General features: G+C 45.1%; 1 protein-coding gene across 1 annotated transcript; it reads right to left on the bottom strand.

Annotated features, from left to right (window-relative positions):
• Positions 1–275: 275 nt before the first annotated feature.
• On the bottom strand, positions 276–1333 carry LOC123405649 (translation initiation factor IF-2-like). The gene is made up of 2 exons (XM_045099260.1): positions 1180–1333; positions 276–889 (listed from the first exon to the last, which is right to left on the bottom strand). The coding sequence occupies exons 1-2, from the start codon at positions 1331–1333 to the stop codon at positions 276–278; spliced, it is 768 nt and encodes a 255-aa protein (XP_044955195.1).
• Between the last annotated feature and the right edge of the window lie 16033 nt (positions 1334–17366).

Raw genomic sequence — 17366 nt, 5'->3', positions numbered from 1 at the left:
CGTGCTGCTCTACTATCCTGTTCGAGAGGGGGTGTAATTGTTAGGATTTAAACTAATTATGTTAATTAGGAAATAATCCTCCCTTGTACAGAAACGCTTCGTGCGGTTCCTATCCAACCGACGCGGCGGTTTTCCCACGACCCCCACGAGCGGACGCATCCGTTCGTGGCGACGGTTCCGTGTGTATTTAATCTTCACAGATCATCAATGAAAGAGATAGTTCATTCTAAACACGTTATCAGCACTTGTCTCTGCCCAGATCACGCATAGGCAGATTACGCCGGCGACAATCGCCGGGAAAGGATTGAGACAGGAAGAAAGGGAAAGGTGAGAGATGCCTCGTGGTCTTCTGTCCTTGTTCCTGCGCCTTGTTCATGACGGCGGTCGACGTCGTCAGAGCCGTCGTCGCCGCCATGGTGTGGGCGGGCTACGCCGCCACAACCGCAACACCCGTGATCTTCGTCGGTTCCGAGGCCGCCGGGCTGGTTTCCGTCTCTATGGACGGCGTCGCCATGGACCAAGGCTTGGACAGGGCGCCCAAGGCCTTGGTGCTCACTTTGGTGTCGGGCCTTCTGGTGCTTCGCCTGAACCGGCCATGCCGGCGGCGGCACCGCTCCCGGCCTGGATTCTTGCCGGACCAGCCGCTCCAAACCTGTACGCGGACGAGGTAATGGAGCCCGCGGACGATGCAATGGACGTCGACATTGAGCCGGATCTCGCGGCTCCTCCACCACCACGTCTGTGCCCGGTGCATGGTTGGGGGCCATGGATGGTCCTGCAGCCACCCTCGCCACAGGATTATGAGGTCCAGGAGGAGGCCGAACATGGGCCGCCTCTGCCGCCCGTGGAGCCTGCGCAGCCGGACTCCCCACGTCTTCCGTCTCCGACGCTGGCGCACGAGGCGGCCGGCGCTGGGGCTTCTTCGTCGAGCGCTAGCCTCGGGCTGTGCCTCCCCGCGCGGGCTGCTGCGCTCGGGGACGTCTTCGACAACTCGGCGAGCAGCTCCACTGGCCCATCGGCGCCCCGCCGCTGGCACATAGTGTCGCGCGCTGTGCTGCAGCGCAGCCGCGCGGTGAATCTCGGGCTGGCCAATGGGCACTCCAATGGAGTCACGCCCGGGACACACCTTCCTGGAGGATCTTCTTCAGAGGAGGAGGACGCTGCGTTGGGGCCTTCTGCCTCGCGTCAGTAAAGACAGTCGCCGGTGGCGGAGGTTGGTGGTGGTGGTGCCGACAGCCACCGCTTGAGATGGATGAGGACGACTAGTCGCTGGGAACCAGGAACATCCCATCGCCTCCTTATCCTCTTGGGCGTCTGTATGGCTGGTCGACATCCATCACGCTAGGCCTAGTTTGGCTAGTGGGCACTAGCCCATGCTGTACGAGCAGCAAAGAAAAAAAAAGAATAAAAAACGAAAAGGATAGGTGGCTTAGCCACTATAGTAGGCAGTACTATGGTAGCCTATTGTCATTATTTTTCGTTATCTTTTCTAATTAACTTCTAGCTTTTTTCAGTTTTTGTACATAAGTGTTTGTCAATATTTTCTAACATAGTACTATGTAATGTCTTCTTATGAAATGTCAACATGTTTTTATGGATGCAATTTTTAATTGCTACATGTTGATTATGCTTGAAAATTATATGACTACTTTCAGTTTTTGCATATATGTTATGGATTGCATCTAATGCAATGTATGCTTTGTTCATGACTGTGGGGTCTACACCACATGGTGATTACCTTCAAAGTGTTTTAAATAACACAAGGTTGTGCAAAGTACCATGAGATTAAGGTCTGCACTACTTGGTAGTGATTACCTCAAAGCAAAAAATGAAAGCACACATATTATGGCATAAAAATCGCCATACGAGTGTCTACGCCACTTTGTGGTGATTACCTCTATGTGTTCTACAAAACAAAGATCTACGCCATTTCATGGTGATTATCTTTTGTAGTCAGTCATATTTTGGGTTGCTTAGGCTTTTCCTAGACCTTTATATTTAATCAAGCATTTTATTTTACACACAATTAATTTACATGAGTGTAAATTAATGCGCATGATATTTTTCATGCAGGATATGGCTGACATATCCAAGAAGGAATTTGCTGAGCTTGCCATTGATGGCAGAAATTATCTGACCTGGGCCATGGATGTCAAGATTAACTTGGCGGCCAGGAATCTGATCAGCACTATAACCACACCTACTCAAGGTACTCCTGCTATCGCACATACGGCAAAGTATGCTTCTTTGCACTTCATTCGACACCACCTTGATCCTGCTCTGAAAGAAGAGTATATGATGGAGGAAAATCCTCTATCATTGTGGAACTCCTTAAAGGAGCGTTATGATCAACAAAGGTTGGTGATGTTGCGTGAAGCGCAAAGAGAATGGGCACTTATCCGTATCCAGGATTTTAAGTCCGTTGCAGCGTACAATTCTGTTGTGCATCAAATCAACTCTAAGTTGAGATTTTGCAATAGTGCAGTTTCGGATGTGGATCTCATTGAAAAGACACTCTCTACTTTCCATCCTAATATGAGGATTCTTGCTGAACAACATCGTCAGCAGAAATACAAGAAGCATTCTGAGTTGATATATGCACTCCTTCAGGCACAAAAGCACAGTGAAATTCTCGATAAGAATAATATGTCCTGTCCAACGGGAACACTGCCGCTGCCTGAAGCACATTTTAATTCTCAGAATACTCAGAAGTCCCGTGGTCCCAAAAGGAACCATAGGAAGTTTAAAGGAAAGTGGAGACGCAATGAGAATCAGAATAGCAATGGAGTACAAAAGAGTAAGAATCATTTTAAGAAAAATGATAAGGGTAGCAACTCTCAAGCTTGCTACAGATGTGGTTGTACTACTCATCATGCAAGGAAGTGTACAACTTCTAAGCATTTGGTGACGCTGTATGAGCAATCGATTGGCAAGGGCAAAAAGGCTCAAGGGAACCAGTACGAAGCTCACTTCACTGGTCCAATGATTGAAAGTTCTCAAGACGTTCATCTGAACGCAGTTCATGACAACATGGAGAACCAAGATCAGGCTCAGCAAAAGGAAGGACCACCACTTAATGTTGATGACATGTTGGTAGATTTCACTTCTACTAATGACATATATGGAGATATGCTTTGATCTTCCAATAATGTCATAAGTGTTGTGATGATGTCCTTAGTTATATTGTGTGTTGTAAAATAATTATGTCCTCAGACATATGGTATTGTAATAATTATGTCCTTAAACATAATGTATTATAATATGTAGCAGACATACATAGTATGTAATGTATGTGTTATTTCTATATGAGATTGAATAAATAATGAATTTTATTCTTTTACTCTATAGAAAACTTCGAGAATCAATCCAATGGAGGAGGAAATTTGTTTAGTGGACAGTGGTGCCTCTAACACAATTCTAAGGGAAGTTAAATACTTCCAAAGTATCAAAAAGAGTAAGGGAAGTGTTATGACAATTGGTGGTCATGACACGGTAATTGTTGGTTCTGGTCAAGCCACCTTTACCCTCCCAAATGGTACAAAACTTGAAAGCCAGGAGGCTTTATTGTATCCGGATTCAACTCGTACCCTGTTGAGTTTTAAGGATATCTGTATGAATGGCTACCACATTGAAACTCATGAAGACAATGCGGTTGAAAGCCTACTCATAACTCAGCAAAAGGGATCCGACAAGGAAACCCTTGAGAGACTGCCTGCTCTATCTTCTGGACTGTATTACACATACATCAAGCCAGAGCAACATTTGGCATACAAAATAATTTTTCAGAATCTTGACAAGTTCAAGATATGGCATGATCGCCTGGGTCATCCTCGTGTGGGGATGATGAGAAAAATTATTGATGGTTCAACTGGAGACAACATAACAGTTGCTAATTTCCCCAAATCGTCGGATTTCGTATGCACTCCATGTGCAACTGGGAAATTAATCACAAGACCTTCATATCTGAAGATCCAGAATGAACCACTTAATTTTCTTGAACGCATTTCAAGGAGATATATGTGGTCCAATTCAACCGTTATCGGGGCCATTTAGATATTTTATGGTGCTCATTGATGCATCAACAAGATGGTCCAATGTGTGTTTATTATCAACAAGGAACCATGCTTTTGCAAAGCTGATCGCTCAAATCATTAAACTGAGGGCAAATCATCCTGAACACAGGATAAAATCCATCAGAATGGATAATGCTACTGAATTTAGTTCACGAGCATTCAATGATTACTGCCTAGCTTTAGGCATAACTGTGGAGCATTATGTACCATATGTACACACACAAAATGGTCTTGCAGAATCACTTATCAAGAGGATCAAGTTGATAGCAAGACCACTCCTACAGAACTGTAATCTTCCAACATCTTGTTGGGGACATGCGGTATTGCATGTCGCGGATTTGATACAAATTCGACCAACTGCATATCATACGGCCTCCCCGCTGCAGTTAGTACGTGGAAATCAACCAAGTATTTCCCATCTTCGAAGATTCGGTTGCGTTGTGTACGTACCGATATCACCACCTCAGCGTACATCGATGGGTCCACATAGAAAAATGGGGATATATGTGGGGTACAATTCTCCGTCGATCATAAAGTACGTGGAGCCTCTAACAAAGGATTTATTTACAGCCCGGTACGCTGATTGCATCTTCGATGAGGACAATTTTCCAGAATTAGGGGGAGAAAAGAACCAGAGAGAATGCCGGGAAATATATTGGAATGTCAAAGGCATTCAGTCCTTAGATCCACGTACGAATGAATCTGAACTAGAAGTTCAGAAGATTATTAATTTGCAAAATATTGCAAATAATCTGCCAGATGCATTTACTGACTATAAAGGTGTAACTAAATCCCATGTTCCCGCTATGAATGTTCCAGAGAGAGTTGAGATATCTCATAAGACCACTCAACCGCCCAAGAGGGGGAGAAAACTGGACAAAAAGGACAAGGCTTCTCATAAGCGTCCGCGAGAAGTGAGGATCCCTCAAATAGTAAATGCAGGTCAACCGCGTGTTGATATTCAACCTAGTGTTGAAAGACACCTAAAGGATGTTATGCATCCAGAACCTAGCACAACTGTGCACACAAATATTGGTGCTCGGACATCGGTACACCTTGACTCGATTGTTGTGGGAAATCACAATGAGTCAGAAGGTATTGATGAGATTTCCATCAACTATGTTGAATCAGGAGAATATTCAACAGAAAGACTACAATTGTCGACATATTTTTCGCCTCAAAGATTGCAGATGACCTGGCATTGGATCGTGAACCTAAGTCCATGGCAGAGTGTATGAAACGCTCAGACTGGTCCAATTGGAAGGTTGCAATAGAGGACGAATTGCGCTCACTTGCTAAGAGAGGGGTATTTACTGCAGTAATACCTACTCCTCATAATGTTTTCCCCGTGGGGGAAAAATGGGTTTTTGTTCGTAAAAGGAACGAAAACAATGAGGTGGTGAGATATAAAGCGAGGCTTGTAGAACAAGGGTTTACACAGAGACCCGGCATCGATTATGATGAAACATATTCTCCTGTGATGAGTGGAATCACGTATCGATACTTGATATCACTGGCAGTGCAAATGAATTTGTATATCCAATTGATGGATGTTGTGACTGCATATTTATATGGGTCACTTAAGACGGATATCTATATGAAAGTTCTTGAGGGACTGAAGAATCTGGATCCAAAAGCTAACTGCAACATGTATTGCGTAAAGCTACTGAAGTCGTTATACGGCTTGAAACAGTCAGGTAGAATGTGGTATAACCGACTAAGTGAGTTCCTTCTGGAGAAGGGTTACTCAAACAACAATGATTGCCCATGTGTGTTCATCAAGAAATCCACTGATGGATTTTGTATAATTTCCGTGTATGTTGATGACTTGAACATCATTGGAACTACACGTGAAATACATATGGCAAGTAATCATCTCAAGACGGAATCTGAAATGAAAGATTTGGGTAAAACCAAATTTTGTCTTGGTTTGCAACTTGAACATTTTTCTTCAGGAATACTTGTTCATCAGTCTGCTTACATCCAAAAGATACTCGAAAAGTTCAATATGGATAAAGCATACCCATCAAAAACACCTATGGTCGTCAGGTGGCTTGACACAGACAAGGACCCGTTTAGCCTAAGGGTGATGATGAAGAGATATTGGGACCAGAGTTTCCATATCTCAGTGCCATTGGTGCACTAATGTATCTAGCAAACTGCACTAGACCTGATATAACATTTGCAGTTAATTTACTGGCTAGATACAGCGCATCACCAACAAAAAGGCATTGGGTTGGTGTGAAGAATATTTTCATATATCTTCAAGGCACCAAAGATCTTGGTTTATTCTATCAGAAAAATCAAGAGAGAACCATGGTGGGGTATTGCGATGCTGGATACTTGTCAGATCCCCATGATGCGAGATCGCAGACTGGTTTTGTCTTCTTACATGGAGGTACGACCTTCTCTTGGAAGTCAACAAAGCAAACCTTAGTGGCAATGTCCACCAATCATTCTGAGATAATTGCTTTGTTCGAAGCATCACGTGAATGTGTATGGCTTCGCAGAATGATGAACTTTGTCCAAAGTTCAAGTGGGATTGGTTCGGTAAAATCACCCACTATTATCTACGAAGATAATGCTTCTTGCATTGCACAAATGCAAACGGGTTATATTAAGAGCAATATTACAAAGCATATTTCTCCTAAATTATTTTATCCCCATGATCTGCAAGAGAAGGGGGAGATAAGTATTTTGCAAACGAAGTCATGCGATAATCTCTCTGATCTATTTACTAAGTCTTTACCAAGTTCTTTATTCCATAAGTATATAAATGGAATTGGTATGAGACGACTTCGAGACTTGCAAAATTCAGGGGGAGAAATCTCCTAGGATATAACCTGTTAAGATCATGAGATCTTTAGTATTCCACTATTTTCCTTTGTGAGTTTTTCCAAATGGTTTCTCACATAAGGTTTCTAATGAGGCAATATCAATGCAAGCATGGACGATATATGTCATTTTCTCCTTATTTTCCCACTGGGTTTTAGAAGGAGTTTTTCATGGCATATTGTATGTTTTCTCCTCAATTTTTCCCACAGGGTTTTGGAGGAGAATATTTCAAAGATGATTTGTCTCAAGCACAAGCAAGGATTAGGGGGAGTGTTAGGATTTAAACTAATTATGTTAATTAGGGAATAATCCTCCCTTGTATAGAAACGCTTCGTGCGGTTCCTAGCCAACCGACGCGGCGGTTTTCCCACGACCCCCACGAGCGGACGCATCCATTCGTGGCGACGGTTCCGTGTGTATTTAATCTTCACAGATCATCAATGAAAGAGATAGTTCATTCTAAACAGTAATTACCTCATCAAGTTCTACCTTCCTCCCACTTACTTCTTTCGAGAGAAACTCTTTCTCTAGAAAGGATCCGTTCTTGGCAACAAAGGTTTTACCTTCGGATCTAAGATAGAAGGTATACCCAATAGTTTCCTTAGGGTATCCTATGAATACACATTTCTCCTCTTTGGGTTCGAGCTTTTCTGGTTAAAGTTTCTTCGCATAAGCATCGCAGCCCCAAACTTTAAAAAACGACAACTTAGGTTTCTTGCCAAACCATAGTTCATACGGTGTCGTCTCAACGGATTTAGACGGTGCCCTATTTAAAGTGAATGCTGCAGTTTCTAATGCGTATCCCCAAAATGATAGCGGTAAGTCGGTAAGAGACATCATAGATCACACCATATCTAATAAAGTGTGATTACGACGTTCAGACACTCCATTGCGTTGCGGTGTGCCAGGCGCCGTCAGTTGTGAAACGATTCCACACTTCCTTAGGTGTGTGCCAAACTCGTGACTCAATTATTCTCCTCCACGATCAGATCATAGACACTTAATTTTTCTGTCACGTTGATTCTCGACCTCACTCTGAAATTCCTTGAACTTTTGAAATGTCTCAGATTTGTGCTTTATCAAGTAGGTATACCCATACCTACTCAAATCATCGGTGAGAGTGAGAACATAACGATAGCCACCGCGAGCTTCAACGTTTATTGGACCACACACATCAGTATGTATTATTTCCAATAAGTCGGTTTCTCTCTCCATTATTCCTGAGAATGGAGTCTTAGTCATCTTGCCCATGAGGCACGGTTCGCGTGTGTCAAATGATTCAAAATCAAGAGACTCTAATAGTCCATCAGTATGGAGCTTCTTCATGTGCTTAACGCCGATATGACCAAGGCGGCAGTGCCACAAGTATGTGGGACTATCATTATCAACTTTACATCTTTTGGTACTCACACTATGAATATGCGTAACATCACGATCGAGATCCATCAAGAATAAACCATTCACCAGCGGAGCATGACCATAAAACATATCACTCATATAAATAGAACAACCATTATTCTCTGACTTAAATGAGTAGCCGTCTCGCATTAAGCAAGACCCTGATACAATGTTCATGCTTAAAGCTGGTACTAAATAACAATTATTAAGGTTGAAAACTAATCCCGACGGTAGATGTAGAGGTAACGTGCCGACGACGATCAGATCGACCTTGGAGCCATTCCCGACGCGCATCGTCACCTCGTCCTTTGCCAGTCTTCGCTTATTCTGCAGTTCCTGCTTTGAGTTGCAAATGTGAGCAACAGCACCGGTATCAAATACCCAGGAGCTACTACGAGCGCTGGTAAGGTACACATCAATAGCATGTATATCACATATACCTTTAACGTTGCCGGCCTTCTTGTCCGCTAAGTATTTGGGGCAGTTTCGCTTCCAGTGACCCTTTCCCTTGCAATAGAAGCACTCAGTCTCAGGCTTGGGTCCATTCTTTTTCTTCTTCCCCGTATTTGGCTTACCGGGCGCGGCAACGGCTTTGCCGTCTTTCTTGAAGTTCTTCTTACCCTTGCCCTTCTTGAAACAAGTGGTCTTGTTGACCATCAACACTTGATGCTCTTTCTTGATTTCTACTTCTGCATACTTGAGCATCGAGTACAACTCGGGAATGGTCTTCTCCATCCCTTGCAAGTTGTAGTTAAGCACAAAGCCTTTGTAGTTTGGTGGGAGAGACTGGAGGATTCTGTCAATTATAGCATCATCCGGAAGTTCGACTCCAAGTGAAGTCAGACGACCGTGTAACCCAGACATTTTGAGTATGTGCTCACTGACAGAACTGATCTCCTCCATCTTACAACTAAAGAACTTGTCGGAGACTTCATATCTGTCGACACAGGCATGAGCTTGAAAAACTAGCTTCAGCTCTTGGAACATCTCATATGCACCGTGTTGATCAAAACGCCTTTGGAGCCCCATTTCTAAACTGTATAATATGCCACACCTAACCAGAGAGTAGTCATCACTCCGCCTTTGCCAGACGTTCAGAATGTCCTGGGCTGCTGCGGGAGCGGGAGGGTCACCTAGTGGCGCATCAAGGACATAAGCCTTTTTAGCTGCTTCAAGGATGAGCTTCAAATTGCGAACCCACTCCACATAGTTGCTACCATCATCTTTCAGCTTGTTTTTCTCTAGGAATGCGTTGAAATTGAGGTTGACGTTGGCCATCTACAATATTTATAAAGACAACTTTTAGACTGAGTTCATGACAATTAAGTTCATTTTATCAAATTAAGTATGAACTCCCACTTAAATCGACATCCCTCTAGTCATCTAAGTGATACATGATCCATGTTGAATAACCCGTGTCCGATCATCACGTGAGACGGACTAGTCACCATGGTGAGCAACTTCATGCTGATCGTATTCAACCATACGACTCATGTTCGACCTTTCGGTCTCTTGTATTCGAGGTCATATCTGTACATGCTAAGCTCGTCGAGTCAACCTAGGTGTTTCGCGTGTGTAAATCTGGCTTACACCCGTGGTATGCGAACGTTAGAATCTATCACACCCGATCACCGCGTGGTGCTTCGAGACAACGATCCTTCGCAACGGTGCACACTTAGGGGAATACGTTCTCGAAATTTTAAGAGGGATCATCTTATTATGCCACCGTCGTTCTAAGCAATAAGATGAAAAACATGATAAACGTCACAATGCAATCATATAGTGACATGATATGGCCATTATCATCTTTGCTCTTTCGATCTCCATCTTCAGGCATCGCATGATCATCATCGTCATCGGCATGACACCATGATCTCCATCATCGTGTCTCCGTGAAGTCATCACGCCAACTACTACTATCACTACTACTAAAGCTAACCGTTAGCAATGAAGTAAAGTAGTAAGCACATGGCGTTGCATCTCATACAATAAATTAAGACAACTCCTATGGCTCCTGCCGGTTGTCATACTCATCGACATGCAAGTCGTGAAACCTATTACAATAACATGATCATCTCATACATCATACATGCAACATCACAACTTTGGCCATATCACATCACATGTCAAACCCTGCAAAAACAAGTTAGACGTCCTCTAATTGTTGTTGCAAGTTTTACGTGGCTGATTTGGGTTTCTAGCAAGAAAGCTGTCTTACCTACGTGACAGCCACAACAATGATATGCCAAAGCTATTTACCCTTCATAAGGACCCTTTTCATCAAATCCAATCCGACTAGAGTAGGAGAGACACACCCGCTAGCCACCTTTATGCACGGTGTGCATGTCTGTCGGTGGAACCAGTCTCACGTAAGCGTACATGTAAAGTCGGTCCAAGACACTTCATCGCACAATATCGCCGGAAAAGAATAATACTAGTAGCGGCAAGCAATTGACAAATCATCGCCCACAACCTTTTGTGTTCTACTCGTGCATATAATCTACGCATAGAAAACCTGGCTCAGATGCCACTGTTGGCTAACGTAGCATAAATTCAAAATTTTCCTACGCATATTGAGATCTTCCTATGGAGAGACCAGCAACGAGAGAGGGGTGAGTGCATCTTCATACCTTTGAAGATCGCTAAGCGGAAGCGTTACTAGAACACGGTTGATGGAGTCGTACTCGCGGCGATTCAGATCGCGGTGTGATTCCGATCTTGTGCTGAACTACGGCACCTCCGCGTTCAACACACGTGCAGACCGGTGACGTCTCCCGCACCTTGATCCAGCAAGGAGGAGGGAGAAGTTGGGGAAGAACTCCAGCAGCACGACGACGTGGTGTCGATGGAGAGACGAGGTCTCTCGGCAGGGCTTCGCCGAGGGAGAGGGAAAAGTCTATCTCCAACAGCCCCAAAACCCCCACTATTTATAGGAGGAGGGGAGGGGGGTGCGCCACCCCTAGGGTTCCCCCCTAGGTGGTGCGGCAGCCACCAGATGGGAGAAGGGGCGGCAGCCAGGGCAGGGAGGGGGGGCGCGCCCTAGGTGGGCCTTGGGCCTCCCCTGCGCCTAGGGTTCCCCCTTCCCTCCCTCTCTGGTGCGCATGGGGTGGGTGGGGGCGCACCAGCCCACCTAGGGGCTGGTTCCCTTCCCCACTTGGCCCATCTAGCCTCCCGGGGTCGTTTCCCCCTTTCGGTGGACCCCTATGGCCACCTCCGGTGGTCCCGGTGGTCCCAGTACGTTACTGGTGATGCCCGAAACACTTCCGGTGTCCGAAACCATCCGTCCTATATATCAATCTTTACCTTCAGACCATTCCAGAGCTCCTCGTGACGTCCGGGATCTCATCCGGGTCTCCGAACAACTTTTGATAACCTCGTATAACAATTCCCTATAACCCTAGCGTCATCGAACCTTAAGTGTGTAGACCCTACGGGTTCGGGAGACAGGCAGACATGACCGAGACACCTCTCCGGCCAATAACCATCGGCGGGGTCTGGATACCCATGGTGGCTCTCACTTGCTCCATGATGATCTCATCGGATGAACCACGATGTCAAGGATTCAATCAATCCCGTATACAATTCCCTTTGTCTATCGGTATAGAACTTGCCAGAGATTCGATCGTCGGTATACCTATACCTTGTTCAATCTCGTTACCGGTAAGTCTCTTTACTCGTTCCGTAGTACGTCATCGTGTGACTAACTCCTTAGTCATATTGAGCTCATGATGATGTTCTACCGAGTGGGCCCTGAGATACATCTCCGTCACACGGAGTGACTAATCCCGATCTCGATTCGTTCCAACCCAACAGACACTTTCGGAGGTACCCGTAGTGCACCTTTATAGTCACCCAGTTACGTTGTGACGTTTGATACACCCAAAGCACTCCTACGGTATCCGGGAGTTGCACAATCTCATGGTCGAAGGAAAATACACTTGACATTAGAAAAGCTTTAGCATACGAACAATACGATCTAGTGCTATGCTTAGGATTGGGTCTTGTTCATCACATCATTCTCCCAATGATGTGATCCCGTTATCAATGACATCTAATGCCCATGATTAGGAGACCATGATCATCTATTGACTCACGAGCTAGCCAACTAGAGGCTTGCTAGGGACACATTGTGATCTATTTATTCACACATGTATTACCGTTTCCTGTTAATACAATTATAGCATGAACAATAGACGATTATCATGAACAAGGAAATATGATAATAACCATTTTATTATTACCTCTAGGGCATATTTCCAACAGTATCTATGTTTTCATTCAATACAATTATAGCATGGATAGTAAACGATTATCTTGAAATAGGAAATATAATAATAACTATTTTATCATTGCCTCTAGGGCATATTTCCAACAGCGAGCCCCACCCAAAGTGTAAACTCAAAGCAACAGACAACTGCATTAACGAACTATGTGTAAGGTAAACAATCATTGCAACCGTGGTCACAAGCACCGATGTTTTCTCCCTGGTGGCAACAAGCACATCCCCTACTCTAATGTTTATGTCACTCAAGCTAGACATCGAGGGGCCCGAACCCACAATCATTTATAGCGGTCTCTCTTGGAGTTACGATCTACTACTTGGCCAAAGCAATAAAAAGCAACGGGGAACATGCATGAATCACTAAGGAACATAATATAAAAGGATAATCGAATATATAACTCATAACAATCTGAACATAATCTCATAATCCATCGGATCCCAACAAACCGAGCTTACATAGATGCCTTGATCATGTAGGGCAGCTCACAAGGACTAACCATTGAAGCACAAGATTGGAAAGAAGACATCACATAGCTACTGGTCAGGGACTCATGGTCCAAGGGGAAATACTCATGGCACATCCGGGAAGCGTCCATGGTGGTGGAGAAGCTCCTGGAGGACAATCCTCCCTCCGTCAGGGTGCCGGGAAGAGGTCTCCTGACGTTCCCGATCTCAAAAGCGCTACGGCAGTGGAACAATGGAGAAATTCACGATTCCAGAAAGTCTACGAGGGTTTCCTCTCAGGACTCTAAATAAGGACAAAGGAGGGCACCGGAGGAGGTGGGACCCACCCAGGCAACCTCGTGGCGCGACCTAGGGCCTGGCCGCGCCAGCATGCCGCCTGGGAGGCCACTGGTCCCCCTCTGGCCCTCCTTTGGTGATCCGGAAGCTTCTATTTTGCTGATTTTTTTTATATATATTTTCTGGATTTTTTAGGGCTTCGGAAAATTGGGTAAAAGCCCTGCAAAATAGACATCAGCAAACATAAATTGGCACTGGGTGCACTAAGTTAGTAGGTTAGTCCAAATGTGTGTAAAATGATATAAAAGTGTAGAAAAACATATAACAATGTCACCCAAAAGATCATGAAACAAGGAGAAATTATAGATACGTTTGGGACGTATAAAGGAGGCGAGAGGCCGGTGATGGGAGCTGAAGAGAACGAGGGAGACAAAACGAACAGAAGCAGCCACCGAAGGGTACAGTGTTCATGTTCAATGTCCACTATAGCAGAACGTTTAGCTTCCGACTGATCTTTCATATACCAGTTGTGCATGGAAAAAAATTAGTTCGGCTCGGCTCATTCCCGCAACCCCCGGCGCGGCGCGGCGTGACAAGACGGGCGGAGGAGGAGGAGGAGCACGCGTGTATGTCTCTCTTGTACTCATGCTCATACATGTGCGGAAACATCCTCCCTTATAAGGAGGTCCAACTCCCACTAAACTAGCAATGTGGGACTAAACTTTTCCACCTCTTGCCTTGCACAAATGGGCTGCATGGGCCTATAGGATTTATTAGGAATTTCTTAAATTGTATATTGGGCTTGCGCAAAATAGGTAAAATTCTAGCAGTGGAGGTGCAGGAGCAGGAGCTGAAGCTTGAGCAGATGAAGATGCTCTTGCTTCCAGAACTGGCACACGTGTTGATCTAGTCTGGGTCCTAAACTGAGTGGTAGTAGGAAGAGGCGACTCTTCATCATCACTGCTGGAGTGGGGAATCTTCACATAATCAACTTCATGCTGGAGTTTCTCAACAGTGGTAGTCAACTCCATTACCTTAACATCCAGGTCATGGAATTTTGACTCCACGAGCCTCTCGAGGCTCTTCTGGTTCAACAAGATCTCAGAAACTTTCTTCTCCATCCCTTGTATGGTGCTGACCAAGAAGGACATCTGCTCATCCTGGTTCTGAGCTGTGGGGTTGTAGCTGGAGCATTCCTAGCAGCCTCTGCTGCCACTCGAGCAGTAGCTAAGCTGGGATGGCTTGAGTCCATCACAACTTCATTGTCTTCACAATCATGCTGAAGTGGCAGGTGGGGACGATCAAGTAGATATGCATGCTTGCCAATCTTGGCTTTGATGAGCATCTGAATATATGGATCATATCCACAGGATCTTTTCTGATCTGTAGCAGACCACTTAACAGTCTCAACTATCAAGTCCATCACTCTGAACCGGGTGTGGGTGTCTAGATGATGCAGCATGTTGATGGAATAACCTCTAAGCATCTTATCATCTCCTGATTTGGGCATCAGGGTGTATCTCATAATGGTGTTTGTAGTAGGTATTCCTGCTTGCAGGAAATAGAGAGTCAAACTTGTGCATTTGCAGTAAGTTATGGGGCACGTGCTTGTACATGTTGGCCATGGAGTTGTAACTCATTTCGAGTTCTAAATAGACATCCAAATCACCTTCCTGTGCCTTTGGAGCACTAATGATAGTGGCACATTCATCGACTGTAGACTCATACCGGTGACCTTTAGTCATCCAAACTATTCTTTCATCATAATATAAATGAGTGGTTGAATAGAATTGGATGACCAACTCATCATCCATGCAATCATCTCTTTGCCAACAAAATCCTCAATATCAACCATCCTAAAACTTTCTCTCACATGAAGAAAATAATATTCATTGGCCCTTATATATTCCCAATCGACATATCTCATGTCGTTGACTGGAGGACTCTTATCAAGCAACATAGTCTCATAGAAATCTTGTTGTTCCTTTGTGTGAAAGCGGGGATCAACGACAGTTCTCCTTCTCACAACATATGGATGAGCTTTATTGTGGGTTGGAAGATGAGCTCCCAGCTTCATAAGCATAGGGGCATCCTCATCTTCATCTGCAACAAATTCTCTCTATGCAGAGCCTTTGTTCTTTTCCACTAGAGGAATGTACTTTGTAGTCTTCTAGGGAGCTATAGACTTCTTAGCCTTAGGTGTTGAAGGCTTGGGGAAGTATTCTTAGGCATAGCATTAGCCATTAACTTTTTCTTCTTGGGAGGAGGAACCTTGTAACAGCCCAAATGTTTTCTTTCCCCTTTTGGCTTTCTTTCCCAATTGTGGCAACATTAATGAACCCTTGTTATGGAGGTGATGTCATTTCATGTGTATCATTTTATGTGCATCTCATACATCATGCATTTCATCTTCTCCTTGTGGTGGTGACTTCCCTCATGTGCATATGAGAGAAGTGTGGTTGTGATCTTGTGCATGTGAATGGGTGCAACAAATCCCCCTTCAAACCTCTCTTTACCATGTTGCAAAAGACCTCTCTATTCATATTGGTGGTTTGTGTTTTTTTCCAACTTGCTAAAAATCCTATAAAAATGTTCCATCTTTCCTATCAATTTTTGTGAGGGGCTAGTGAGACTCCTTTATTTTTTCATGCTTGACATTTGTTGTTATTATTATAAAGTCTAGTTTATTATTTTGGGAACATATTTTTGCTTGCCTAGAATTTAGTCAAACCTATTTATAAAGTATTAGGTCATATACTTATGTTTGCTTAGTATTTATTTATTTTCCAAAAAAAACCTTTTATTTTTGTGTGGTATTTATTTTGAGTAGGCTGTTTTATTAATAAAGAGAGTTAGAGTTTTTGGTTTAAGAGAGAGTCGGGTGGGTCGGCTCCCTCCTTCCCTCCTTGGCCCATCTCCCTCTGCGGCCAGAGAGGCCCACGACGCGTCCCTCTTCTTCCACCTCGTGACGTCACCCTGTACGACGCCTCCACATCCGCGGATCCCTCCCCTCCTCGATCCAGCGGCTCCAAGCGCTCTCCCCGAGGTCTATAAGTGGAACCCATTCCTCCTCGCAGCCCTAGCCTTTTCAGTTCCCCTCCTCTCTCCCTCTCGCACCGCCAGAGAAGTACCAGATCGCCCCGTCGCCATGAAGAGCTTCGGTTCGAGGTCGACGTCGCCGTAGCCTCTTCCTCGCCTCCTTCCCGTGGCTGCCAGGAGCAAGAGGACCCAGGTGGGGTCCCATTTTTGTGGAGATCGAGACCGGAGCTTCTTCTCGGACGTCCAAGACGGCCGCTTCGTCCTCCTCTCCAGCGGGTTTCTTCAGCATCACCGCAGCATCGTCGCGTCTCCTTCCTCTCATGTGCCGCGTTCTGCGAATCCCTAGATGAGCCACGGCTTCCTCCTCCCTTCTTCCTTCCTTCCCAGATCGGAGTAGCATAGCAAGCACCAGCTCTCACGTAGCAAGAAGCAGTAGCTGCGTTCTCGGGCAGCAGCAGTCTGTAGCGTTTCGGGAGCAGGTTTGGCAGTTTTGGGATGGTGCTTAGTGGTTGTAGATGCTCTGTCTAGCAAGCGGCTCCAAGCCGCAGCAGCGGCATGTGCTAGTAGCATGGTGCGAGCAGCTCGAGCATAGTAGCAGCCGCTTCAGTAGACTAGTTGATGTTAGATTGATCTCTCGTTCAATGGGAACCTTGACCCACGTCCTGATCGGGGTCGTCCAGCCCAAGCAAGGCTGGTGGGCCCCTATCGTGATGTGCTATAAAGAGAAGATGGGGACCATGGCACAAGATACGAGGTTCGCCGCCGCCACTGTTTCCCCACTCTCAACCCTAATCCGATCCAGAGGGTAGCAATAAAGCGATGGGAAGTCCATCACCACCGCTACCGGATCTCTCTCTGCTTCCCCACCATCGTCACCACCTCACGACAGTCGACCAGAGGGAGCTCATCGAGTGCACCACAAGGTAAAAAATCATTGTCTCATACCGAACACATCTAGCCTAAGATCAACGGGATCTATCAATGGTATCATGAGCCAC

The sequence above is a fragment of the Hordeum vulgare genome, chromosome 6H (assembly GCF_904849725.1).
Source record: "Hordeum vulgare subsp. vulgare chromosome 6H, MorexV3_pseudomolecules_assembly, whole genome shotgun sequence".
NCBI classification, from domain to species: Eukaryota; Viridiplantae; Streptophyta; class Magnoliopsida; order Poales; family Poaceae; genus Hordeum; species Hordeum vulgare.
Note: the sequence above shows the minus strand (reverse complement) of the source record. Positions and strands in the feature narration are given on the sequence as shown.

What these genes read in the sequence shown, in the direction of transcription:
- LOC123405649 (XM_045099260.1), bottom strand. Translation starts at nt 1,333, where the DNA reads ATGTCGACCAGCCATACAGACGCCCAAGAGGATAAGGAGGCGATGGGA. An exon ending in ACTGTCTTTACTGACGCGAG is followed by an intron (nt 890 to 1,179) that starts GCAGAAGGCCCC and finishes CTCGTGCGCCAG; the next exon opens with CGTCGGAGACGGAAGACGTG.